Here is a 27,211-nt window from a genome sequence, read left to right on the forward strand (position 1 = left end):
CTTGCTCTTCTTGCATTGCAGGCAGATTCTTTACCACTGCACCACCTGGGAAATCTAAGATGAATGTGATTTGACATTAAAGAGGAAGGAAATTCTGACACATGCTACAAAATGGATGAACCTTGAGGCTATTATGCTAATAAAATAAGCCAGTCGCACACACACAAAAAATAATTACCGTATGGTTCCACTGACATGAGGTATTAAAGTAGTCAAATTCATCAAGATAGAAAGTAGAGTGGTAGGAGCAAGCCCTCCAGGAGATTGTGATGTATCCTGCAGTTTGGGAACCACTGCTGGAGAGAAGGGTGGGCCATCCAGCGTGAAGGAGCCTCTCTTCTCCTGTGCTGTGAATGGTCTGGTCAAGTCGAGTGCTTCTCGCTAACGGGGTTCCATTGGCAAATAAACACAAGAATCATAGCAAAACAGATCTACCTTGAAGACCTGCCGCATATGTTTTCCTATTAAAGGCTCTGACAAGTCCTGTAATAGGGAGATTTAATTCAGCTTGTTTAACAGGAAAAAATAAAAACTGGAAGAGTTAAAGTTGCTCAATTGTATCCAGCTCTTTGTGACGCTATGGATTGTATCCTGCCAGGCTCCTCTGTTCATGGGCTTTCTCAAGCAAGCCTATTGGAGTGGGTTGCCATGCCCTTCTCCAGGGGATCTTCCTGACTTGGGATGAACTCGGGTCCCCTGCATTGCAGGCAGATTCTTTACCATCTGAGCCAGCCACCAGGGATGCTTCCACAAATTCTTAAATGAAGAATAGATTATCACTGTGGTGATACCTGATAGTCTTTTTGCTAGAAGTCTTCCAAAAATGGGGAGCTGCTGTTTAATGGATACAGAGTGTCAGTCTTTGCAAGATGATAAGAGCTCAGGAGATAGATGGTAGTGATGGTTGCTCAAATGGTTGCTCACATTCATTAAATGTGAATATATTTTATGCCATTGACCTAGAGACTTAAAATAGTTAAGATGATAAATTTCATATTATGTGCCTTTCACCACAATTGAAAAAAAAAAAGGTTAAATGAAGGATCCCATCTTTTCTCATCAATTCAGGCTTTGGAGGGACATGTTAGAAACAAAAGGAGAAAAGGAAAAAAGAAAAACAGCCAAGGAAATGGCTCTTGACTTTATTTGCAACTAATTACAGATATGGTTTCTTTTACAGAGCCATTTTTCTCTCAAGAAGGGAGCTGCAGCCTTGGGCATTGGAACAGACAGTGTGATTCTGATTAAATGTGATGAAAGGTGAGCATGAATCTGCAACCCTTGTTGGTTAGCAGTTTGCAGTTTGTGTACATACACCTTAAAAGTCTAAAAACAGGTGATGACCTGTAGGGCACAAACCTGCCTCTTTGCCAGCTGCTGGTCTTTGCTGTTTCTTTTTCCCTCTTGCTTGGAGTCCTGGGACGTGTTTCCTCAATGATGCAGAGGCATTCACAGCCTTTGACTGAATCCAAACCTTGCTGAATCAACCAGAATTTTCTGCACTGAGAAGGTGCAGAAGGACATTTATCATCTGGGCACTTAAGCAGCAGCCAACGGGTTGAGAACTGATTTATGGAGGTGTCATCCCTCCAGGCACCACAGATTGTGTGAACTTGATGGAGTGATTACAGGAGGGGGATAGTTTAGGGAGCAGAAGGTAAATAATGCCTCCAGCAACTCATCAGCTCAGAGTCTGAGCCAAAGAGCTCTGGAAAGCTTAGGAAAACTCCCTGTCTTAATCTGGTACCCAAACTTCTTAGGTACTCTGGATAAAGGTGAGGTTAAAATGTAAGAAAATACATTTAGTGTTAAAAGGATTGAATAAGAAATTCCACTAAATTAAAAGGAAGCTACTCAATTCACCATTTATTCATATGAATTTATTAGAGAGATATGTATGATCACTTTACCATGTCACTAGGCTCTAGAAAATCATAAGGCATAATCCTAGTTCCCTGGTTGTATATGACCCAAATGGGGAAAGGTCCTGTCAGCAGAAGGAGGGTGGGCTGACCTGGGGAGGAGCAGTGGAGAGGAAGTGCTGGAATTGACAGGAATTACTGACTGACCCGGGGGTGGGGGGTGGTGTGCAGGTTGACAGCTGAGAGGAGAGGGAACACCAGACTTCCTGGCTAAGTCCACGCGGTGCTATTCTCGAAGCCAGGAACCATCCCCCCCGCCCCCTGAAGTGGAGATGCTGAGTTTGTAGAGCTTATGAGACGTCCAAGTGAAGGTGTCAGGGTGGCCAACGGAAGCATCAGCCTGGAGGTCAGACGATGTGTGATGGGAGCCGTGCAGAGTGGGCCTGGGCGAGAGTCAGGGGAACCCACGTGTCCGGGACAGGCGGAGCGAGAGCAGCTGCCGTGGACTAAGGAGGGGCAGCCAGAGGTGGAGGAGAATCAGGACCCAGGGCTGTGAGAGTGTTTCTAGGAGTGGTTGAAAGCTGAAAGGATTAGTTGCTCAGTCGTGTCTAACTCGTTGTGACCCCTCATTGTGAGCCCGCCAGGCTCCTCTGTCCATGGAATTCTCCAGGCGAGAATACTGGAGTGGGTTGCCGTTTCCTTCTTCAGGGCATGCTCCTGACCCAGGGATCAAACCCGGGTCTCCTGCACTGCAGGCAGGTTACTGTTTCAGCCACCAGGGAAGCCTGTGGAGTGGTTGCTGCATCAGATGCCACCAGTAGATGAAATGAGGGTCAACACCTGCCTCTCAGCTCTCCTTATAAGAAGGGGGCTGGTGAGTTTGGCAGGAGCAGTTTCAGTAGAGGGTTGAGACTGGAAGGCAGTTTGCAGTGGGTTCAAGGCTGAGTGGAGAGGAGGAAATGGAGAAAAAAGCCAGATGTTTCCAGAGGTTGAGCCATGAAGGGGAGGATGCAGGGTGGAAGCTGGACGGAGTCCAAAGTGGTTTGGGTTGGGTTGTTTTAAGGAAGGGGGCTTAAAGAAAGGCAAGTGTGACAGAAAATGGAAGTCATTCGGTTGTGTATGACACTTTGCGACCCCATGGACCGTAGCCCACAAAGCTCCTCTGTCCATGGGATTCTCCAGACAGGAATACTAGAGTGGTTTGCCGTTCCCTTCTCCAGGGGATCTTCCCAACCCAGGGATTGAACCTAGATCTCCCACATTGTGGACAGATTCTTTACTGTTTGAGCTACCCGGAAGCCCAAGGGGGCTTAAGACATCTTTAACTGCGCAGGGAAGAGTCTGCTAGAGGTGAAGTGTGAATTATATGGAAAAAATAGCTGAGGTTTAATTTCCTATGTGAGTTTCTTATTCTTTTGGCTAAAATTATGTAGGAACTGCCTCTGAAGAGCTCACAAGCAGTCTGAAATCATCTTACATTATAAAACAGGAAGGAGACAGAGGGGAGAGAGCAGGAGTGGTGATGGAAGGGAAGGGGAGAGATTTAGGGAGGAGGGCTGTTGGGGGGCGGTGGGCAGCTGCCAGTGGATTTCAGTTCAGAAACCCTCAGCATTAAAAAGATTCTTAGATATTTATTTATCCAGCCTTTTTTTTAACTTTGTAGTTTTGTGAATAATTTCAACCAAAGAAAAACTGCAAGAACTCTTACATACTCTGCACCCAAATTTACTAGTCATTAGCATTCTGATATATTTGCTTTACCATTCTCTTTCTTTCTGTGGATGGAATTTGATGTTAATATTACATGTTGAATGTAATGAATATTACAATATTGCTGTTTAGTCGATAAAGCATATCCTACGCTTTGTGACCCCATGGACTGCCGCCTGCCAGGCTCCTTGCTCCAGTGGGTTTTCCCAGGCAAGAATACTGGAGTGGGTTGCCATTTCCTTTTCCAGGGGATCTTCCCGACCTAGTGATAAGACCCATGTCTCCCGCATTGGCAGGCGGATTCTTTACCACTGAGCCACCAGTAAATCATTATAGTATTACACACATTGAAGTGAAGTGAAGTCACTCAGTCGTGTCCTACTCTGTGACCCCATGGACTTCATGTGACCCCATGGGCCCACCAGGCTCCTCCATCCATGGAATTTTCTAGGCAAGAGTACTGGAGTGGATTGCCATTTCCTGCTCCAGGGGATCTTCCCGACCTGGGGATCGAACCCAGGTCTCCCGCATTGTGGTCAGACACTTTACCGTCTGAGCCACCAGAGAATCCCTAACAGTGAAAGTTGCTTAGTTGAGTCTGACTCTCTGCAACCCTCCATGGACTATACAGTCATTGGAATTCTCCGGCAAGAATACTGGAGCCATAAGCTGTTCCCTTCTCCAGGGGATCTTCCCAACCCAGGGATAGAACTCAGGTCTACCCACATTACAGGTGGATTCTTTACCAGCTGAGCCCCCAGGGAAGCCCCACACACATTAGCCCAAAATGCATTGCCTGAATCTAATTACAAAGAAATGTCAAATAAACACAAATTAAGAAATATGCTGCAAAATAAATGATCTACACTCATCAAAATATCAATGTCATGAAAAACAATGAAAGGATGAGGACAAGGTCCAGATTAAAGGGGACTAAAAAGGTGACAACTAAGTGTCACCTGCGAACTTGGACAGGAGGCGAAAATAGCTCTAAGGGGACAACAGAGGATGACATGGTTGGATGGCATCACCGACTCGATGGACATGAGTTTGCACAAACTCCGGGAGATGGTGAAGGACAGGGATGCCTGGCATGCTGCAGTCCATGAGGTGGCAAAGAGTTGGACATGACTGAGTGACTGAACTGAACTGACCTGAACAGAAAGGATAGTATTGGGACAGTTGATGAAATCTGAATAGGGTGGATAGATTAAATAATAGTCTGCATCAATGTCAAATTTCACTTTTCTTTGATTTCTCCATTTCTTGCTCCTCCCTTCAGGGTTCCCTTTAACTTACCTAAATTACTAGTAATAAGTCTAAATCACACAGTAATGAATCTCTTGTGGAATTGACCTGAGGGGCAGAGATCAGGAGTGAGGCACAGTGCAGTGACTGCTTCTAAAACTGGTAGTTCCTTGTCCCTGCAGGGCGCTGTTGCTATTAACAGTGGTAGTAACATTAGGCAGTTTCTAATGGGAAGGATCACGCATGCTTTCTTCTTTGCACACAAATCTCTGTGAACAGAGTTAAGCTCTCAGCCCGTAGGCTGATAGAATTATTATAGTTCAGCAGGGTCAGTGAACAGAGTCACCAAAGACTCAAGCACCCCATTTGTGATCTGCCCAGAGCACCACACTCCCCAGTAGCATGCTCCTTTGGGTAAGATCATTTTCCCCTTCACAGCCATGGAAAGATAGCCGTGAATCTGGATAGTACAGTGTAATCTGTGTCATTTGCTTCTTTCCACAAAGAGAAGATTCTTCCTGCTGGTGGCTCTAGCTGGCAGTGTGGGATTTTGCCCAGGCAACTTCATCAAGTTTTCTGACCCAATAGCATCATATGGATTAAAGTTGTTTTTAAATGTATTGAGACAGTATTGGTTTATCATAGTTATAAAAATGTCATGTGTACAACATAAGGTTTTGACTTCTGTATAGATGACAACTAGAGCATCACATGAATTTTTTAATACTTATTTTTCATGCTTAGTTTTTTTTAATCCATTATGACATGCTTTGCTTTTTAAAGTTTTAAAAATATTTTTATTTGGCCACTCTGCACTGCATGTGGAATCTTAGTTACCCAACCAGGGGGCAAACCTGTGAACTCTGCCGTGGAAGCACGGAGTCTTAACACTACATGGCTACGAAGGTCTCCATCATATACATTTTTAAAAGACTATCACAATCAAGAATCTCCATGTAAAACTGCCTCATCCAAAGCAGCAGTCTGGTTCAACAGTTCTCCCTTTTAATGGCAGTTTTTTTTCTTAAACACTGGCACCTAACAGAGAATAGCACCACAGAGCATCAGCCACTGTTTCACTGGGTGCTTAGAGGCTGCTGCATACCTAAAGATAAAAGATATACATTTTGCTGTGATAATACTGCTAAACCAGACATACAGGATGCAATAGCTGCCATCTAAAGCTTCCCTGCATGAAAAGATGCTTGTCTGGAAAAGCTAGGGCTGCCAGACAGCTTCTAATCCTCAGAGGAACCTGTTGGGGAGCTTGGAGGCTCTCTTCTTCTCACAGCATGTGGGCAGATGGGGATGCACAGTCATGTCTGGACCTCCTTCTGCTAGCTGCCCTATGGCTGTGATGGCTCAAAACCCTGGGTCCTGTGAAAAATGCCTGGCTAGTATGTTACACAATTATGGAAATACCTGCCAGGATAAAACTTCCATTTCTAAAGCAATGTTTCTCAACATGTGGACCGAGGTCTGCCTGTGCCACAATCTCCTTGTTAGAAATGCGGATTGCTATGCATGTTTGCTTATTTATTATTGTTTGTCTCCTCTGTTAGGATGTAAGCCCTGGAGAGTAGAAACTGGCCTGTTTACCCGGGTGCCCCAGCAACCCTAATAGCATTTGGCACGTAGTGAGTCTTCAGTAAATATTTGTAGAATGAATTAATTACAGGGCCCTATCACTGACCTTCTGAATCAAAATTCCTAAGATCAGAGCCAAGTAATATGCATTTTGAAGACATACATTATGATTTTTATGCATGCAAAATTTTGCAAAGTCATCCAATTCTAAGATCACTGAAAAGGTGAAAAGTTTTGTCTACAGAGTCTCCCATACTAGCTTTCTGATCAGTCACCAAGATAAAGTGAGCATATTAATATTATCCTGGGGTGAAACGTTTGCCTTCTAGTCACATACCTCTGACAAATGTCCATCTGCCTCCTGCAGTGTGCCAGGCTCTGGGTTCCTAAGTGGACAAAGCAAATACAGGCTTGAAGGCTGGATGCCTGGAGAAGTCTGGAGCCTACCTGTTAAGGACACACCCAGAGCTTTCCACTCTGTGAGAAGCAAATACTTGGGCTTGATGACTTGACAAGGCTGTCCCTTCTTCCTGCGTTCATGTGGAAATGGGACAGAGTATATGTTCATTGGGCTTCCCAGGTGGTGTTAGTGGTAAAGAATCCACCTGCCAATGCAGGAGACGTAAGAGACATGCGTTCTATCCCTGGGTCGGGAAGATCCCCTGGAGGGGGGTATGGCAACCCACTCCAGTATTCTTGCCTGGAAAATCCTGTGGACAGAGGAGCCTGGTGGGCTACAGTCCATAGGGTCACAAAGAGTCGGACACGCCTGCACGCATACGTTCATTACTGCTTTCCCAGCAGGTATGAATGACACCTCCGATTCTTGAAAGCTAAATGTCATCACAAAGGATTTATCTTATCGTCTTCAAAGACAAAGACATTTGCAAAGAGGTTTCCTAATGTTTGGCCCTTTGAGTTTGTTCTGGAAGCTTGGCATTTACTTTCTCATTTCAGCCAGGCTTTACCTGATCCTAGGCTGTCACACAGGCAACTGTCTTATCCTGTTTCCTCATTTGAGAAATGAGACAATCATTGAGAAAACGAGAAAGAGGTCTTGGGCCCCTCCCAATTCTGATGTTCCCTATCTGTGACTTATCTGTGGGGTCTTACTGCCAAGGGTTAACAAAATATCTAGATGTGATTAGTGAGCTAATAGCAATTATCAAGTCAGTCTCCCCAGAACTCCCCAAGGCAGAGGAGGTTAGTTGTGGTATATATACTAGGTAACATTTGAGACTTGCAAACAATTTCTGAAAATCCTCTCCCAATTTTATGTTTATCAACAAAAGCACCTTTGCAATTTTAAAGTACTTTAAAACCTAGTTTCAAAGCCTGAATTTCCCCTGAAATGTGAACCTTTTGTTTTTATCATGGTGGCACAAGGTGTTTTAGCATAGCCAGATCTAAGAGAGGCTGAAAAATCACAGCTTTCTTTTTCTTTCCTTCAGGTGGGTAGAACAATTTTTTTTAAGTTAATTTTTATTGGCGTATAATTGCTTTATAATGTTGCATTAGTGTCTACTATACAGCAAAGTGAATCAGCTCTACATATGCATGCATCCCGTCTTTGGGGGATTTCCTTCCCGTTTAGGTCACCGCAGAGCATTGAGTAGAGTTCCCTGTGCTGCACAGTCGGTTCTCACTAGTGATCTGTTGTATACGTAATATCAGTAGTGTATATATGTCAATCCAAATCTCCCAATTCATCCCCTGCACTTCCCCTTTGATATCCATATGTTTGATCTCCATGTCTGTATCTCTGTTTCCACTTTTTGCAAATAAAATCACAGCTTTCAGGGATGCTCCCAGGCCAAGCTGTGAAGTGTAGGGAGATGTGTAGGGCGTCAAGGGCCTTCCAGAACTCTCCACCCACCCACCCCCGCCACGAGCCTGCCCCCTCCATTCCTTCTGTCCCTCCTTCAGAGGTCCATCCCACAGAAAGTCCCCAGAGTTGGGCTGCTCAGATTAGAATCACACCCTCAGCACCAAATAAACCTTTAATGCCCTTTGTTTCACTCCAGTCCAACTGATTAATCACTGGTGATGTGTCCATTGCGGTTGCCAGGTAATTAATTGCATTTTAATGCTTTATTGACCAGGGGATTTTTGTAGAAACTAACACCTATGGCATTCATAGGTCTCTGGTCAATAATGTGTTAACTGCCTTTCTTTGGGAAATAGCTTCACAAAACTCAGTGGTTCTCCATGCTTTTTAAAGCAGAGGGACTAACCTCTGCTCTCTATGCCAACCATTACGTAGTACCTTCTTTGTCAGCCTGAAATGAAAATTGTGGAAGATACAATGCCCACTATGCCCAGATTACTTTTATAAAATGGACAAAAGTGAGTAAAGTAGTTTAAAATAAGATAACATATTTCAGTCAGGAAAGCTTAGGCAAGACACTAGAAGCGGTAAAGAAGTAGCCTAATGGCTTGCTCTGTATCTAAATCTATACCTACCTAAAATTACAAGGATCCCCACAAAAGGCTATGAATCTAATGGCACATTCCAAACCTCACTTACTGTCCCCTCAATGCCAGTAGCATTTCCAGCTACTTATGGTGACAACCTCTTTCCCATCACTTATTTTTCCAAGCTGCTTTTTACAAGTCTTGATCAATGACCCCAGTCCGACAAGTTTAGCCAGTATAGAAACCTCAGAATAGCTCTTTTGGTTCAAAAAATCATTCCCGCCTCCAGTAACGTACAGTTAGCTACTCTGTTGTTTGCTTGATTTTTCCCTCCAGAGTCTTGCAGTAGGAATATCATAATGCAAATAACAACCTCAACTATAAAAGCTCTCTTTTCTGGAATACTTCCTAAATGCCAGGCACTTTTAAAAATAATTTTTCATCTATTAACTCATATAACCCTTATAACTCCATAAGTAATATCACTAAGGTACGGCCATAATAGGCACAGAGAAATTAAGTGACTTGACTGAGATCACACATCTAGCCCCCTCTAACCTCTTGTAGAAATCAACTCCTTTGATTATTATAATAGTAGTTTAAAAAAATTGTTTATTTATTTTGGCTGCGCTGGGTCTCCGTTGTTGCATAAGGGCTTTCTCTAGTTGCAGTGAGCAGCGGCTACTGTCTAGGTGCAGTGCATGGGCTTCTCATTGCAGTGGCTTCTCTTGTTGCAGATCATGGGCTCTAAGCTTGTGGGCTTCAGTAGTTGTGGCTCATGGGCTTAGTTTTCCCGGGGCATTAGGATCTGCCAGGACCAGGGATCGAACTCATGTTCCTGCATTGGCAGGTGGCTTCTTAACCACTGGACCACCAGAGAAGTCCAAAAGTGGGGTTGTATAGTAACTAAAGCACTGTGTGTTCCTATTTTAGGAACGAAAGGATGAAAGGATGGAGATGAAAGGATGTTTCTCCGCTGCCTGTTTGACATTTGAGCCCACGAGTTCTTGGTTGCTTTGTGATTTTAGCTCTCAGAATGTAACTGGGTATCTTTGGATGTAATATTTTCATTCAGATGTTTCAGAGTGGATTTTCTCTTCTTGGCATTTCATCTCTGTGTGCAATTGCAGGTCTGTTTGTTGGAAGATTTGGAATACAAATCTTTTTTCTAAATCTGCTTTCAGTGCCAAATGTCTCACTCCAGAACAGGTTTGCTCTAACTAAGGAGATGACCTATAAAACAGGCTCTGTGCAGAGTGGAGAGACACGTGGACAGCGAGGTCAGGTGTCTCCTAAGCATGTCAGAAATGACAGTCCAGTGTCATTCAGGGAGGAAATGCCTTTCTTTCTGGGAACAACCAAGGAATGATTCTAACTGATCATTATTAGCAATCATTTAAGGTTGAACTTTTACCCCCTTGCAACTCTTTGTAAAGGCAACAAAATAAATTATTCAAAGCAAACATATATTTGTTTCTCCTTTCAGAGGGAAAATGATCCCGTCTGACCTTGAAAGAAGGATCCTTGAAGCCAAACAAAAAGTAAGTTTTTGAAGGGAGTTTTATGCAGCCCATAACAAGGTGAGGGTATGTATTTCTGTTTCCATCCACTAGAGAAAGTGTTTTTGCTGTATTTGTAAAGAGTACATGGAATTTTTCATTCAGTCATTACTTATTTCTCTGAGTGATGGGCTTTACTTTGAAAAAGTCTAATTTACTGAATAAATACTATATACAGTGGTACTAACAATTATAGTGACACAGTTATACTAACCAGTTCTAGTAACACAAGGGTAGTAACAGTTTCCAATGGACTTGTTTTCCTGTGTGATGAAGATTGGCATTAAACAGATTCACTGGAAAGACTGCATTCACAAATGGAAAATCCCTAGAAGCTAATTTAGCATATGGGAGTTGCTGTGTGTGGTTATTTGAAAGGGACTGTTTCCTGCCAAGACACATACTGAAATGATTGACCCTCCAAACACCTTATTTTTCAGGGAGCCATTTAGTACATTTTAAAGAAGTGACACGTTCTGAAGACCTGCTGAAAATTCCTACAAAGCTCTAGAAAGTCATTTACATCCCTGCATGATTTGCAGGTTGGAGCTTTTAGTAGATCTCATCTACAGTTCCCAGTTCAACGACATAGCACATGAACTTTATTATTAGGATCTCAGAAATCATTTGTTTTCTTAGGCCTTTTCCTCCCCTGCAGAGTGGCAGCAGGATCCTTTCCCCTTATTCTGGTCCTAGGACCACTTGTAACCACATAAACCTTTGCTGCCACCTAAAGACTGACTCTGTAACATCAGAGCCTGTCATGTCTTTATGGAGTAACCCTGTTCACCCTGTTTGAGGCATTCTTCAGCCATCTTTCAGCAACAGCCTATTATTTCTATCAGTTTTCATTTGGGCTTCCCTGGTGGCAGACATTAAAGAGTCTGCCTGCAATGCAGGAGACCCGGAGTTCCATCCCTGGGTCGGGAAGATCCCCTGGAGAAGGGAATGGCTGCCCATTCCAGTTGCTGGAGGATTCCATGGACTGAGAGGCCTGGCAGGCTACAGGCCATGGGTTGCAAAGAGTCGGACATGACTGAGTGACATTCTTTGGCCATTTTTCATCAGCAGCCTATTATTTCTATCAGTTTTCATTTAGCCATGGCCAGACAGACTAAATCAATTTAGATGGATAAAATCATGGCTTATTTTTTACTCCCAAGTGAATCCTCTGAAACTCCAAATAAGTTATCTAGGGATTTTCCAACGAGGAATAATGGGCAGGTAGGAGTTCCTTCCCTTCCTCCTATTGTCTGCTCACTCTAGGAGGTTTATTATGTTCAGAGACCCTGCTATGAAAAAGGAAGACTAGGAAAGTAAGTGGGTGAGTGGGTGGGTGGCAGGAAGGTCAGAAACTCTCCTTGGAATATACCAAAGATTTTTGGGCACCACCAAGTTTACTCACCCCCCAGGTCCAGTGCAGCCTCTTCTGAGAACCAGAGTGTCTGTTCTCATAAGGCAACTGGCGGAGCCAACGGAATGGCCTGGAGAACTCAGATCTGGAGGGCGAACGTCATTCCTACTAGGCTCCAAGATATCGCCAAAACCCTTCTGGTGGTTCCAAAAAGACAGATGTGTAAGATAGGAGGAGAATGTCCACCTTTTAAAATCAGCTTTTTAAAAGAATCCTTGGATTGCTGGTTTACATTATTTGGGGCTTTCTCATTTGCATAGGGGTTTGTCCCTTTCCTTGTGAGCGCCACAGCTGGGACCACTGTGTATGGAGCATTTGACCCCCTGTTAGCGGTTGCTGACATCTGCAAAAAGTACAAGATCTGGATGCACGTGGATGTAAGTATCCCAGAGGCACCACCACTGAAATGTTCTTGCACATTTTGCGCCTGGAGCTCATGGAATGAAATGTATTTTATTTTGTTTTCTACTTTAGGAGTTCATTCCCAGAGTGATGATAGATAAGCTTTTAAAGATCACAGAGACAATGTAGTACATGACTCACGCAGTACACGACATTCGCTGGAAGCAATCTAAGGCTGATTTTGTCTTAACTTCCCCAACAGGATAATATTCTTATTTCTGTGACCCCCTGAGCTGAGCACTTAGTTCTTGGTTCATTGGGTCATAATGTCCACAGAGGAACACACACAGTCACACACATGCAAACACACACACATGCAAACATACAGTCATACACATGCAAACACACATACATGCAAACATACACACAGTCACACACATGCAAACATACACATAAACATACACACAGTCACACACATGCAAACACACACACACAGTCTCACATGTGCAAGGTCTCACATACATGCAAAGCTTCTTTCGTTATGAGAATGATCAAAAGAGTAAATAGGAGTTTCATTTACCTAGGAGAGCCAGTGGATAAAAAATTCAACTCAAGTCAGAAACTAGTATAACTGAGGAGGAAAGTAGACTTGACAACTTGCTAGGAAATAGGAATCACTAAATTTCCAGTGTATGGTCAGCTAGTAAGATAGGCCATATATGAGATGTTTTGACTCCACAGTTAGTCACACCAAGAAATGATGGGGAGCACTCATCAAGACATTTTCAAATGAAAACAGATGTCAACTTTTAGAAGGACAAACTAATGGAATTTAAGTTTAAACCAATATAACTCTAAGTGTGGCTCAAAGATCAGTTACTCTCTGAAAACTGCTAATGACCCACGATGAGATCAGCAATCAATGCCATATCATCACTAAGCTCCATGCTTGGTTCAGCTGATGTGTTTTCCACTGTGAGGCTTTGTCAACAAAGGAAGCATAAGTTGCTTTCCATTCTGGTGCAAGAGGCTTATGTTGTTGAGTAGACTGGCTTAGGTCATTTTGGCTTTATATTAATAATATGCACTCAGAGTCTTCAGAAAGAGTTTTCCTTGCAATGTGAAAGTTGTTTGAAGGGTTTTAATTCATCATTGTTAGTCTAAACTGTGGAGATATTAGCACTTCTAGTTCTGAAATGATGAGCTTCCCTAAAACTAAGTGCAGTGCTGATGGATTGGGAAGGATCTTTCTCCTTTTCATGCAGACTGAGGAAGTGTTTGGCTTCTTACACCCATATAAATGTGGGATGGAGCCTGAGACTTTAGAATAGCCTCCCAACTTAACCTTTGGAAGTCTAGTGCCAATCCCCAAGTTATCTGGGGTTGAGGTTATGACTTTCACTGCAAGCAATGCTTACTGTTTTGAAAGATACCAAACTCTAGAAATCCAGGCAATGAAAAAACACTACCTTTTCTTTGTATGCCGTTCTTTTTCCAGGCAGCTTGGGGTGGGGGATTACTGATGTCTCGGAAACACAAGTGGAAACTGAGCGGCGTGGAGAGGTACACACATTTTTCTCCTTAACAACGTAAAGTGTGAAAGCTATATGTGAAAAGCACATTACACCCAATGTCCAAGAAATGTTGGTGTACAGGTGAGCCCATTCTGTCACTGATTGTGTGCTTTGCCTTGTGTGGTCATAAATGCATGAGTATTTTGTGTAGACAGCAGAGACATCAAATCCTATCCAAGTAACACAAGTTGTATGTCTCTCAAATGTAGAGATCATAGAGATTCCTAACTGGCCTCCATGGTTGACCAGAGTACTCAGGAATGACCTTCCTGGGGTCTCTGAACCAACAACTATCAAAATTGTTAAAAGCTTCAGGCAGGCCACTGTTTTCTAGGGAGATAGGTAGCTCTCATGTTTCATGAGAGGATAATAACCATTGCTTTAAAGAAACCGATAAATAATTTTGTGAAGCAAAGAAGCACCTTGTAATTTATCAGTGTTGAAAAAGGGGTTTGCAGTTTAATGTGGCCCATTGACTTAAAGTGAAACCTGCTTGTGATAACATCACCTGATGGCTTCATCTCCATAATGGTTCTTTCTGGTGAGCTCTGATGGATGCTACAATTACCTTTACTTAGGAGACCAAGCAGAAGACCATTGAGACAAAGCTGCAAAGTACAAAGGAGGTGATTTGGTTAGCGCAAAGCCTACTCAGGGCCAAAGGAGAAAGAAAAAAAATCACATAATGCAGAATTGGTTTCAGGCTTTGGTTCCTGCCCCTCTGTGCAGAGGGAGCTCAGAGTTCCCAGTTCTCCCATCACAACATGGCAGGTCAAGGATAGCAGGGAGCCTGACACGCCAGGCAACTGAGAAAGCCTGGATTAATCCAGGACTGCCAAATGCCCACCACACCCAGCCAAGTAGTCAGGTGCTGTCAAGGGGGAGTTTCCCCCTGGCTCTACTTCTGGACATCTCAGCACAATTTCTGTACCAAGATGAGGAGACTGATGGAGCTTGAAAGCATCTGAGAGCACCAGTCACACAGGGCAGCCAGGCCAGAATGAATGGACAGGGTGTGCTGTGTGACACCCAGGCCTACCCACATGCAGAGAACGCATGGGTGGGGAAGGAGGGCATGGGATTACTGAAGAGTCTTGGGCACCCTGCCTCATTAGCAGAAGGAGGCCTGGAGAAGACTCGAGACAGACCAGCCAAGACCCAGGTCAGCAGATTGTGTCCCCAAGTCTGCCCCACACTCTGACTGCAGGTGCCCGTTCAGGTGTGAGTGGATGAGGACAGGCCTGGCCTCTTCCCAGGGGGAGCCAGCTTTAGGTCTCTGCTTCTGGTTAGTTGATCGGAATTCCTCCTTGTCATGAAGATCTGCCTGGAACTAGAAGCTAAAGAAGGAGTGAACTAAACAGGAAAAGAGAATGAAGAAGAGAGACCCATCCAGAAGGTGCTTGTTTAGAAGATTGGAACAAAAATTCAGTTGACATGCTATCAGAAGAATTGGCCTGTGTACAGAACCTTCTCATCCTTGAGTCCCCTTAAACTGACCAGCACAGAACGTGAGAGGCTGTTTCTATACCTTTGATGCCAGCTGTGGCTCCAAGTGCTGACAGCCAGCCAGGGGTGCCCTCCATCAACGACTACCTGAAAGCTCGCTAAATCACATACCCTGGGCTTTGGAAAAATAAACACCCACGCACTTTTATACTAAAGACTCTTATTTGAGAGCAAAGCTTAGAACATTCGTTATGGAACACAGAGTCCTCTCTAGTGGCCAGAATTCTTGAGGCTGTGTTGGAAGTAAATCTACTAAGTGGAAACAGCCAAAGAAGTCCTTTTTAAAAATGAGGGACTGTCAGGACATCCCTGATGGTCCAGTGGTTAAGACTCCACGCTTCCGTGGAAGGTGGCACAGCTTCAATCCCTGGGGAGCTAAGATTCTGTGTACTGCACGGCACTGCCAAAAAAAAAAAAAAAAAATGAGGGACCATTGCTCTGCTTTGAGTGGACCCTCCCCAGCCATCCATTGACCTGAGAGAATCCATCTGGGTGACTTATCAACAAAAGGCTCACTTTTTCTTTGGTGAAGAAGATTTTAGGGCCAAGGGAAATCTGCGTGGATGCACTTTTAGGAAAGAAATTTGCCTCACTCGCATGCATGTGTGCTGAGTTGCTTCAGTCATGTCTCACTCTTTGCAACCTATGGATTGTAGCCCACCAGGCTCCTCTCTCCATGGGATTCTCCAGGCAAGAATACTGGAGTGGGTTGCCATGCTCACTTTCCAAGCACGAGGACTCACTCTAAAGTGGAGGAAATCCGTGAATCCTTGTCCCCCAGATCCAAAGTTGGCCCCCTGGTCACAGGGATCCCAGAATGCTGTCCTCATTACAAAATGGCACAAGCACCTGGGCACCTGCCTTTCTCAGAAAGCAGCTTTCTTCTCTGACAACACAGTCAAGCTCTTTAGGGATAAGACAGCTAAGAGGGTGCCAGGAGACCGGGCACCACTGGGCACTGTCAGTGGACCCTTCTTTAATCCCTCCTGGCAGCAGGCTGCTGTGTACCTGGAAGAACCCATTGTTTTGGGCCACTCTCATGACTTTGTGGCCCAGCTGAAGGTTCCAGCACAGCTCCTGCCAAATTACCAATTATTAGTCCTACTCCCACCCCTAAGGGCCAGAGGTTCAGAAACTCAGTTCATTGGTTATGGGCCCTTTGTCTTAGGCAAGCCACTGCATGAAGCACAGTGCAGACGCAAAGCCAAATATGCTAGGAAGCCTGTCTTCAAGGGTTTTAGAATCTAGTAGGGAAACTGCAGTCAACCATGGATTATAGGTCAAGGCAGGAATTAAAGGCTCAAGAGACAGATTGTTCCTTCTAAACAGGGTTATTAAAGGAAGGGAAGCCTTCCCCCTGGGGTGAGGGGGGCACGGAGCTTCATCAGGCAGAAGCAGAAGAAGGGCGTTAAGGTGAAGAGCAGGGTCACAGAGGTTTGAGAGGGTCCTTGGGGAAAGTTCAGACAGACTTGGTTGGAGACCAGGATGGATTTGTGTCAGAGACCAGGAAGCTAGTGGAGGATCCAGAAGTCCTGCCCAGTGAGTCTCAGCGGAGGGTCTGCCTGCAGAGCCAAATCCAGATGAAGGTAAATCCCTGAGCTGAGCATCACCGCCGTCCGAGCCCTTGTTGTGCATAGAGACCCTTGTGTTTCTCGGGTTGGGGAAAAACACTGGAGAGATCCTACTATAGCAGCCACAGTGGGAGTCTGAAGAGAGGCCACCTTTGGCCACCTGATGCAAAGAACTGACTCATTTGAAAAGACCCTGATGCTGGGAAAGATTGAAGGCAGCAGGAGGAGGGGATGGCAGAGGATGAGATGGTTGGATGGCATCACCGACTCAATGGACATGAGTTTGAGTAAACTCCAGGAGTTGGTGATGGACAGGGAGGCCTGGTGTGCTGCAGACCATGGGGTCGCAAAGAGTCAGACACGACTGAATGACTGAACTGAACTGAACTGACTGAACAGAAGAGAGGAGTGGCATTTCCCGTGCTCTGGAAAGGCCGCTCTGGGTTCAAGAGGAGATGGAGGCCAGGACTGAGGAGGAGGTACTGGGGCTTCACAGAGGACCAGGGGCAGGGGGAGTGGAGGGGAGAGATACTTAGGGTAGGAAACAGAGATGTGGAGGGGAAGGAGGAGATGAACCTGGGAGAGCTGCTTCCTGGAGCAAAATGCACCATCAGAGACCAGCTCTTCAGGTGTAATTTATTAAAGAGCCGGTGCTTCTGCTTCCTTCACTTCCTTCTGAAATATTTTGTGTGTGTATGTATTGGGTTGGCCAGAAAGTTCATTTGGGTTTTTCTATAACATCTTATGGAAAACCTGAACAAACCTTTTGGCCAATCCAATGGAAAAGTCACACTCCAGTTGCACTAAGAATGCCAGATGTTACAAAATTTTGACATACGATTTATATATAGTGCTCTTTTTGCCTTGCTATATTTCCTATTAATAATCCTTTAGAAATTCCAGAGAGTGTCCTCCCTGACAGATTTTACAGTTTTGCATATTATGTTGAACAGAGTGAGGGACATTTTTTGGGAGATGTCTTTTATTGAGCTAACATGAGCTTGTCATATATAAAACACTTTTCTCAAATGTTACATCATAAATCTAGCACCATTGTGTTAGGAGTATATCATAACGGCCTGGGGAAGTTTTTCAATATGTCTATGCAAAAGAGTCGGACAAGACTTAGTGACTAAACCACCACCAGGGTGTTTCCATTTTTTACTGGAATCTAGGTAACAGGTTGGAGAAGGAAATGGCAACCCACTCCAGTACTCTTGCCTGGAGAATCCCATGGACAGAGGAGCCTGGTGGGCTGCTGTGCATGGGGTCACACAGAGTCGGACATGACTGAATTGACTTAGCATGCATGCATGCATTGGTGAAAGAAAGGGAAACCCATTCCAGTGTTCTTGCCTGGAAATCCCAGGAACAGAGGAGCCTGGTGGGCTGCTGTCTATGGGGTTGCACAGAGTCGGACACGACTGAAGCGACTTAGCAGCATCATGCCAGTCACAGCCCAAAAGGAAACTTTTCAGGCTCTCCCTGGTTTTCAGTGGATACCTGTAGCATTAAGTCACTGTTAGAGCAAGGACCCTGTGGCAAGCAATGGCTTGAATCCCACTTGCTAGCTATGTGCTCTTGGGCAAGATGTCTCTTCATCTATAAAACTGGTACAATGACAGTGTGTACATCACAGGTCTACTGTTGGATGGATTAGATAAATTAATCCATGTGAATCAATTAGAGCATTGCCTGCCACATAGGAAATAGTAAATGTAGTTAGCACGTGAATGCTGAAAAATTTCCGAGTGATTTTCATATATCATCCACATACACACACATGCAAATTGAGCACCAAAGTACTACAGAATAAAATGCTTTATACAGAACTTAAAAAAAAAACAACTTCAAAGAGTGATATAGGAGAGGAAAGAAAGAGAATGAAATCACACCACTAAGGTTTGAGAGCTGAATGTTTAGGAGGAAAATGGGGGGAAAGGGGTGTGAAGAATTCAGGTCCAGAATAAAGGAGAGAGAAGAGATCTGGAAGGATGAGGAGGGGGCTAGTTAACCAGTTCATTTGGGATCTTCTGAGCTTGGCGTGCATAGACGGGCACTGAGAAACATCTCCCAACAGCCCTAGGGGGCTCAGCTCTCTATAAACTTACTGAAAGTCACAGAGGAATAACATCTCAAGGCAAAACATTTTGAAATGAACCTGAGGCTGCTTTTCACAAATTGCCAACATGTCTCACATGAACGGCTAATGCCATGTCGCGTTGAATCGCTGTCTGCATCTTTTTGCATTTTTATGAGGCAGACCCTCTGAGAGAATTCAGGGACCAGTCAGTGGGGGGGTCTTGACAGCTTCTACTCTAAAAAGACAAATGGGCTGCTGTGTAGAAGTAAACACCCTCAGTCAGAAACGTGGAAAACAGCTATTTTCTTCTCCAGTTGGTGTCATTACTGATAAAACTGCATGTTGTCAGTATTGGGCATCCAGCTACAGAATAGTATAGAATGTACCAAATGGCTGTGTACATATGCCCAGGGTCACAAAGCTCTAAATGATATAGTTGAAGTTAGTAGCAAGAGCCAGGTTTAGTTACTGTTTATTGTGTTGGAATCGGTTGTAAGCACTTTTCCCAAATGATGTCTTATGTTTTAACATGTAGTTATTTGACTGCGCTGAGTCTTATTTGCATGTGGCACACGGGGTCTTTTGTTGCGGGGCACAAGCTCTCTAGCTGTTGCATGCAGGCTCAGTAGTTGCAGCACATAGACTCAGCTGCTCTGTGGCGTGCGGGATCTTAGTTCCCTGACCAAAGGTTGAACTGACACCCCCTGCATTGCAAGGTGAATTGTTAACCACTGGACCACAAGAGGTCCCCAACAATTTCCTGTTATTCTCCTTTTATAGATGAGGGAATCTAGGCACAGAGAGGTTAAGTAACCTGCTCAAGGTCACACAGCTAGCAAATGATAGAACCTGGATGCGAACTCAGACTGTCTGGCTCCTGAGCTCCCCTCCCTTAACCAAACTTTAGCTACGGCTCAGAGCCCAGGTTTCTTGACTCCAGTTTCATTCTAAAGAGCAATGAGCTGTTTTCCTAGAAGGAGCTTTTCCATACCCGTTTCTTTATTATTCATAAAGTCTTTCAGTCCTCTGTCCAGGGGTATAGCCATCTGGCCATGAACCACCTTGGCTTCTTTCCTCATTTCCAATATATCTGACAGCCAGTGTCAAGGCTACAGAAAGACCAGACAATGAGCCAGACTATTCATCGCTTCAGATAAGATCCCCAGGCCAGTAAGTGTTCCCTGACTGGCCAGCTGCTGACCGCCATTCATCAACTAGAGGGATGGGATCTTTCCCAGCATCTCATTTCTTCCCGAGGTCCTCACACCTTGAGTGGTGGGAGTAGGCTGAGCCCCGTCTGTCACAGCTGGAGGAGGGCCGGCACTGCTCAACTCTCTGCAGGAGCTGCTGCCTGTGGTCCTGCTACGCTGCTTCCCCCTGTGAGTCTGTGGGTGCCAAGGTCACGTTCCCGAGTCCCCTCCTCGAGGATGCCTCGGTCTCTCAGAAGACAGGCACAGAGACTCATGGAAAGTGAGCAGCTGCTCTCCCAGGAACTGGAAGTGGAAGAGGGTTGAGCAGCACAGTGAGTGAGAAGAAGAGAAATTGAAGGAAGTTGCAAAACTCGCCAGAGATGATACTTGATTGGCCTTAAAGATTAAATATCAATAGGATGTAACCAACTGAAGCCATAGGAGATGACATTCCAGGAAGAGGAAGTAGCACCAGGAGACCCAAGATCATGAGAATAGCATTTTCTGAGAACAAAACAGACTTTGGGGTGTGATGAAAAGCGGTTCAGGAAACTGACAGGACTCCAGACTGGGCGAGTAGCCTGGGATCTAGTGTGGGGACACTGTGAGCCATGCCCCACAGTTTGGAACTTAGGCTGGAGGCAAAAGGAAGAGGAGAGAGCCATAAGTAGGACTAGAAAATAACTATTGTACCAGGTGGAGGAGGAAATGGAAACCAAGCATCAGCTAAGACAATATATCTGATGAAAATAATAATAATAATAGCAATTTTTAGCATTAAAGGACTCTGAACCAGGACTGTGGTTTAGGAGTTTCAAACAGCATAAGCCCCTGAGCTGAGCATCACTATGACTGGTGAGAGAGTATGCTGCTTACCAAGGATGTTGGGACAAATAGCCTGAAAGCTGCCATGGGAGCTACAGTGTATCTTCTCTGTGGTCCAAAAGGATATCTCTGGATGAGAGAAGAGATGGAAGCAGGGTATGAGCTAGCTGTTGTAAAAGAACACATTTGAAACATTTAGTCATCCATTGAATGGAAAGAAGGAGGAACTAGACTGGGAAAAGTACAGAATTCAGCAGCGGAATGAGCCACTGCTCTGAGCTCCAGGGCACTACCGTTGGGTCAGAGGCGGGAACGCTGAAGGCATGGGGGACCCCCTGGTGCCCTGCTCTGTGGTGGCCAAAGGAGGGACCCTGGACGGGCCGATCGCAGACACTCAGAGCTCTCAGGCCACCATGGAGCTGAAGGGAGAGACCAGCCTTCGCCTGCTCTCTTTGTAGACGAAGGAAAGGTTGTAGATTTTGAAGGGTCCCCTTCTTGTTTTGTAAGTTACCGTCATGCTGGAGTCTGAGAAACAGTGCCAGGAACCCTGAGCCCTGTTGCCCCTCACAAGGGGTCATCTGAGCCTGTCATGGGTGCCACCCTCTTAACCTGATTTGTTTCCTTTAGGGCCAACTCTGTGACCTGGAATCCACATAAGATGATGGGCGTTCCTTTGCAGTGCTCTGCTCTCCTGGTTAGAGAAGAGGTATGACTTTCCTCACTCGTGGCCACATCCGTAGTTGGGGTTGGATAGAGTGATGTATGTAGTGACAAAATTAAGATGATTTTACAGAATGGGACAGTGAGCCACATCCACAGTAGGGGAAATTGTGAATGAGGATAGCTGTAAGGCCCTACTCTTATGTCCAAATATAGGATGGTTATATTCTGACTAGATGAGGCAGGCATGTTCCATGCATGGCTGAATTCTTGTGCTTGTGAAAAAGGCATAGGACATTAGGTTGTACTCTGATGCAGGGTCAACAGTGGGTAAAGAGAGAAAAACCATTCAAAAATTAGTCATGGGATTGAAAGAAGTGGAGCTTCAGGGTGAGGGAGGTGGCAGCCCCCCACTGACCTCTGGTTAAACCACACTTGGAGTGGTTTGCTCAGGTTAGCGTCTAATTGTATAGGAGACCCCATCAAGCAAGACCTCCAATAGTGAGGGACATTAATCAACATGAACAGAGGTAGTTGAAAGAACTAAAGATGTTTAATCTAATCTAAAAAAGGTTTAACTTAAAGGACTGAGAGGAAGGCAGCCTTTACAACATAAATGACTCAGGTTGGAGAGATTTGTTTTTTATTTGAGGCTTCAGGAACTTGGGTTAGTCACATTGGATGGTATGGCTTTGATGACAAAATCACAATAACCATGATTTGAAGTCTGACTTGGGGTCAATGAAAGGAATGCTTTTCTAAAAATTAAGCTGCCCAACAGGTAATGAATGACTTAGGTAGGAATAAGTTCATCATCAGGGGAGCTGACTGAATGGAGATTGGACAAGCACTTGTTAGAAAGAGGATGGAAAGATAGAAGGAGCAGGAATAGGGACTGGCCTGAAGGTCCAGGGTTAAGACTCCACACTTCCACTGCAAGGAGCAAGGTTTTAGTTTCTTGAAACTAGGGTTGCACATGCCTCGTGGCATGACCAAAACAGAAGAAGGGGGAAGCAATAGATGAACAGCTCTAGGATCCCTTTGAAACCTAAGAGTTCATAACATTTCTTTTATAGAGGTCCAAGGAATAATACCATGCTATCAGATGATATTCTGTGATAAGAGAGTTCTTGGTTTCAAAAAAACTTGGAATATATTAGCTTAAAGAGTTGAAAACAAGTTTCATAATTTCAGGGAGTATCTTAGCCTTTTATTGCTGATATATAATAAATATCTGAAAATATATATATTTATGGCGGTTTAGTTTACTTGATCAGGGGAATTTTTTTGACAGCAACTCTTTTGCAGCCAGCAGCTATTCATGTATTTTAAAGTTTGGAATGTCGTGGCTCAGAATCAGGATATGATCTCACCTTTTTATGTGACTTCTACTTGTCTTTTTGTACAAGGAGACTGGTGCTGTCTTACCTTTTAGAGGTCATGTGCTCTGAGTTGCTTTTCCTATCCCAGTAGAAGCTGGTCTGGTTTACCCATCATTCCACACTCCCTGGGTGGTCTCCCTTAGGATTGATGGCACCTAGTCATGAGCTGCATGGCTGGGGAAAAAATGGGGCCAAGTTTCTATGACCATGAAACAAAATAGATGCACCTACTGCAGTTTTTAGTCTTACTGGTTTTCGGGTCCAATTCAATGTCATTCTACTGTTCTATTATAATTACATTGTACTGAATTTCTCCCACTCTCAAACAAATAACTTAATGAATTCTACTGAATATGATGTCCAGACTACAAGACTGAGCCCAAATCTGTTATTATCATCTGGGCACCTACTCTGGTCTTTCAGGATCTAGATCAAATTTTAGCTGCATTTTGTTTTAGTTTGGAGAACTTTCAAAAGGGGCTCTCACTTTTAACTTCAACCAAGTGATCACAGTTTAGTCTTTTCTTCTCTTGTCATGAGTCACAAAGGGAAAAAGTCAATGCCAAAACTTCTGTAAAATTGCAATTACACTGTAGATAACCAAAGCGTCAAAGACTTCCTGTGGTTCGTGACAAATTGCAATGTGGTGAAGTGGCTGACAATGCTGTTTTAGTCAGAGAACATGATTCATTCACTGATCTTTGGAATAGTTCAATCACTTTGCCACCCATTTTCCATAGTTAGCTTGTGGTGCCAGGGTAAATTAATGGTCATTGAGGATGAAACTTTCCAGTATAACTACCATAACCAAGTGAGCATGAAAACACAGTGCCCAAACTCTAACCCCTCTTGAGAGAGGAGCATGACATCTTAAAGATTCACTATTTTGAAGACCTCAGAGTACCAATGTCTTTATTTTTTAGATTTTAGCATCTTAAGATAATAGCGGTGAATTGTACTGGGTTTCCTAGGTGACTCAGTGATAAGGAATCCTCCTGCCAAGCAGGTGATGGGAGTTCCACTCCTGGGTTGGGAAGATCCCCTGAAAGAGGAAATGGCAACACACTCCAGTATTCTTGCCTGGGAAATCCCATGGACAGAGGAGCCTGATGGGCTACAGTCCCTGGGGTTGCAAAGAGTCGGATACGACTTGACTAAACCACCACCACAATGAATTGTCCTATAAACTATGATTACCATAAAGAACTCAAACACTTACAGCTAAATGGTAAAGTACTTGAACTCAATATGAATGAAACAGTGGGAGAATCCACTAATGATATTTTGCAAAACCAAAGAATTTTCAAAATAGTTTGATTACAGCAAAACCAGAACATCGGGACATCCTCCCGATGAACATTATACGCTGACTGTGATTTTTTTTAAAAAATGCCTTCTCACTGAAATTCACCTGAGCTGGATTTACATTCCAACTGTTCCATTTCTAGGTAAAAGCTACAGAGCAGCTTATATCCATGGCTGATTCATGTCAATGTATGGCAAAAACCACTAGAATACTGTAAAGTAATTAGCCTCCAACTAATAAAAATAAATGGAAAAAAAATAAAAATTAAAAAAAAAGTTTTTGATGTTTGGTCTCATCTATAAGATGGGAATTATAATAACCAGCCACAACAAAGGGTATTGTGACGCTTAAGCAGAAGTAATCAACAAATTGAAAAAAAAAATAAATGCCTTCTCTTAAAAAGGAGAATAAAAGTATAAATATGCCCTGATGTTAACCTCTGGTAATAGCTGACCCTAAGCCATTTTTTCCCATAGAACTGACCTATCGCAACAGTTTATCTTGCTCAGATACTTGTCTCACTTTTTTTCTCATTTGATTCTTACTGTTTTCTTTCTCCAGGATATTCAGCTCCTCTTTCTTATATATTTTTCTTAATAATTTCCATCACAACGTAAACCCAAAAGAACACATTATAAAGTCAGGGCTTCCCGGGTGACTCAGATGGTAAAAAATCTGCCTGCAATGCGGGAAACCTGGGTCAGAAAGATCCCCTGGAGGATGGCATGGCAACCCACTCCAGTATTCTTGCCGGGAGAATCCCAAGGACAGAGGAGCCTGGCGGGCTACAGTCCATGGAGTCACAAAGAGTCAGACATGATTGAGCGCGACTAAGCACAGAGTTTCCTAGGTTTCCTCTTCTCTTCTAGGGATTGATGCAGAGTTGCAACCAGATGCATGCCTCCTACCTCTTCCAACAAGATAAACACTATGACCTGTCCTACGACACTGGAGACAAGGCCTTACAGTGCGGACGCCACGTTGATGTTTTTAAACTCTGGCTAATGTGGAGGGCAAAGGTGAGCACCCCAGCATTGGCTGAATGGCAACTAAAAACAGACGCTGTATCTAGTGACCCTTGTTAGGACATGTCAAAAATTGACTTCCAAATTGAAAATTATTTACTCAAGACTAAATTTCCTGAATCCTAGATCTAGTTAATCTGCATTCTACATGGGCAGAAATATAAGAAATCTGTTTTGTGTTTGTTTGTTTTTTGTTTAAGCCAAATTGCTTCTAATGCTCATTTATCTAAAAAACCAATCCATATTGCTTTATACAGCAGAATCTCTGGATTCCTAAGAGGTGTTTCACTGTTGTTCTTGTCCCAACTCTTGGTTTTTACCCAGTGATTGATCATTTGGGTAGGTTAAATGTAGACTTTTTGTTTGGAGAACAAGAAAGAAAAGGAAAAAATCAGCATGATATCTTGTTTTTGTCATTTCATAGAGTAACCTCTAGTTACAAAGCTTTTTTCAAAAGCCCTGGAACTTCCTAGTGACCTCCTTTAGTTTGGTTTCTCTATTCACCTCAGAATTTAACTGTGGATGATCACCCCTCTCTCAGACATGGAACTCTGTAACTAATGTTGTGTGCTACTGGCTGGACCTAACTATAGCTTCCAAGAGCACACGTGTGTGGGTAAATGTAAGCAGGCTGGGAAGGTCAAAGATTTTATTTTTCACTTTGGCCAGATTCCTAACTGAAATGTCACAGCTCGGTGACTTTCCACCTGGTTTCATTTATCTCCCACAGGAGGCAATGGCTACAGCCAGTAGGGACATGCTGGAAAAACCCAACTGCTAGAAAAGTCCAACTGTTAAAAGAGTTCGTGAGGGAAACGTGACAAAGGGAGAGATGAGAGGGAAGCTGGTGAGACCTAGGTCCAGTGTGTTTGGGAAATGGTCCACGAATTTGACTCTCAGCTTTCTTTCTTTCTTTTTTGTAATATTTAGTTATTTTATATATTTATTTAGACTGTGCTGGGTTTTTGTTTCTGTGCGTGGGGCTTATCTAGTTGCAGTGAGCAGGGACTATCCTCTAGTGCAGTGTGCAGGCTTCTCATTGCGATGGCTTCTCTCATTGCAGAGCATGGGCTCTAGGGCCCATGGACTTCAGTAGTCACGTTGCATACAGGCTTAGTTGCCCTGAGGCATGTGGGATCTTCCCCAACCACGGATAGAACCCATGTCCTGTGCATTGGCAGGTGGATTCTTAACCACTGGCCCCCAAGGACATCTGGCTCTCAGATTTCTAAGTATCCTACACAAGGAGGTGACAGGGTCAGCCCCATAGAAATAAGCAAATGATTTGGTCAGCTGGATGAGACCACAGATTGGCTCCTTCGTCAGGTCTATAGAAAGAGCTATGGACCAGGTCCACAGTACCCAGTCCATATGCTGGTGTTTATGCAAACTGAATTTCCTTAAACAGTTCAAACAGGCAGATGGCTAATAAGAAAAAGAGGGGACTTAGGAGTGAAACAGTCGACATCTATTGGGTTGGCCAAAAAGTTCATTCAGGCTTTTCTATAACATCTGATGGAAAAATTCAAACTAACTTTTTGACCAACTTAATATTGTATGGAATCTTCTTTAAGCCCATCCTGGAAAAAGGCAGTTTAACTAGAAAGATGGTCTTGCCTAATGCACAAAAATTCTTAGCTGGTTTCCAGGGGTGGCTGGACTACATGGTCTTCAAGCAAACCTCCATCATGTTATTTGGCCTGATTGAGTTTTGTTTAAGTATTGCTAAGTACAAGACAGCTAACTGGAGTGAGGCCCAAGGTGACTTATTGCCCCATAAAGCTGTGTGATGAGTGGGCTCAAATCCCTTGAGCTGGGCAGGGGACTCCTTCCTCTTTTGAAAGTTGAGTGCCTGACAAGGACAGGTATCTGGTCCCCACTGTTGGCAATGACACTACCATTTGGCAATAATAAATCCATCAAGATTGTAGACTTATTAGTATACTCTCAGG

At 44.0% G+C, this 27,211-nt stretch overlaps 1 protein-coding gene across 1 annotated transcript in view; it reads left to right on the forward strand.

Moving 5' to 3' along the window:
• GAD2 (glutamate decarboxylase 2) overlaps positions 1-27,211 on the forward strand; it is a 67,172-nt gene that overhangs the window by 26,714 nt on the left and 13,247 nt on the right. The window contains exons 8-13 of the mRNA XM_020911657.2: positions 1,181-1,260; positions 10,309-10,363; positions 12,056-12,172; positions 13,636-13,700; positions 21,514-21,592; positions 25,104-25,253. Coding sequence (XP_020767316.1) covers positions 1,181-1,260; positions 10,309-10,363; positions 12,056-12,172; positions 13,636-13,700; positions 21,514-21,592; positions 25,104-25,253 — 546 coding nt within the window. The remainder of the gene's footprint in view (positions 1-1,180; positions 1,261-10,308; positions 10,364-12,055; positions 12,173-13,635; positions 13,701-21,513; positions 21,593-25,103; positions 25,254-27,211) is intronic.

Source organism: Odocoileus virginianus, chromosome 9 (genome assembly GCF_023699985.2).
Source record: "Odocoileus virginianus isolate 20LAN1187 ecotype Illinois chromosome 9, Ovbor_1.2, whole genome shotgun sequence".
In the NCBI taxonomy this organism is placed as follows: Eukaryota; Metazoa; Chordata; class Mammalia; order Artiodactyla; family Cervidae; genus Odocoileus; species Odocoileus virginianus.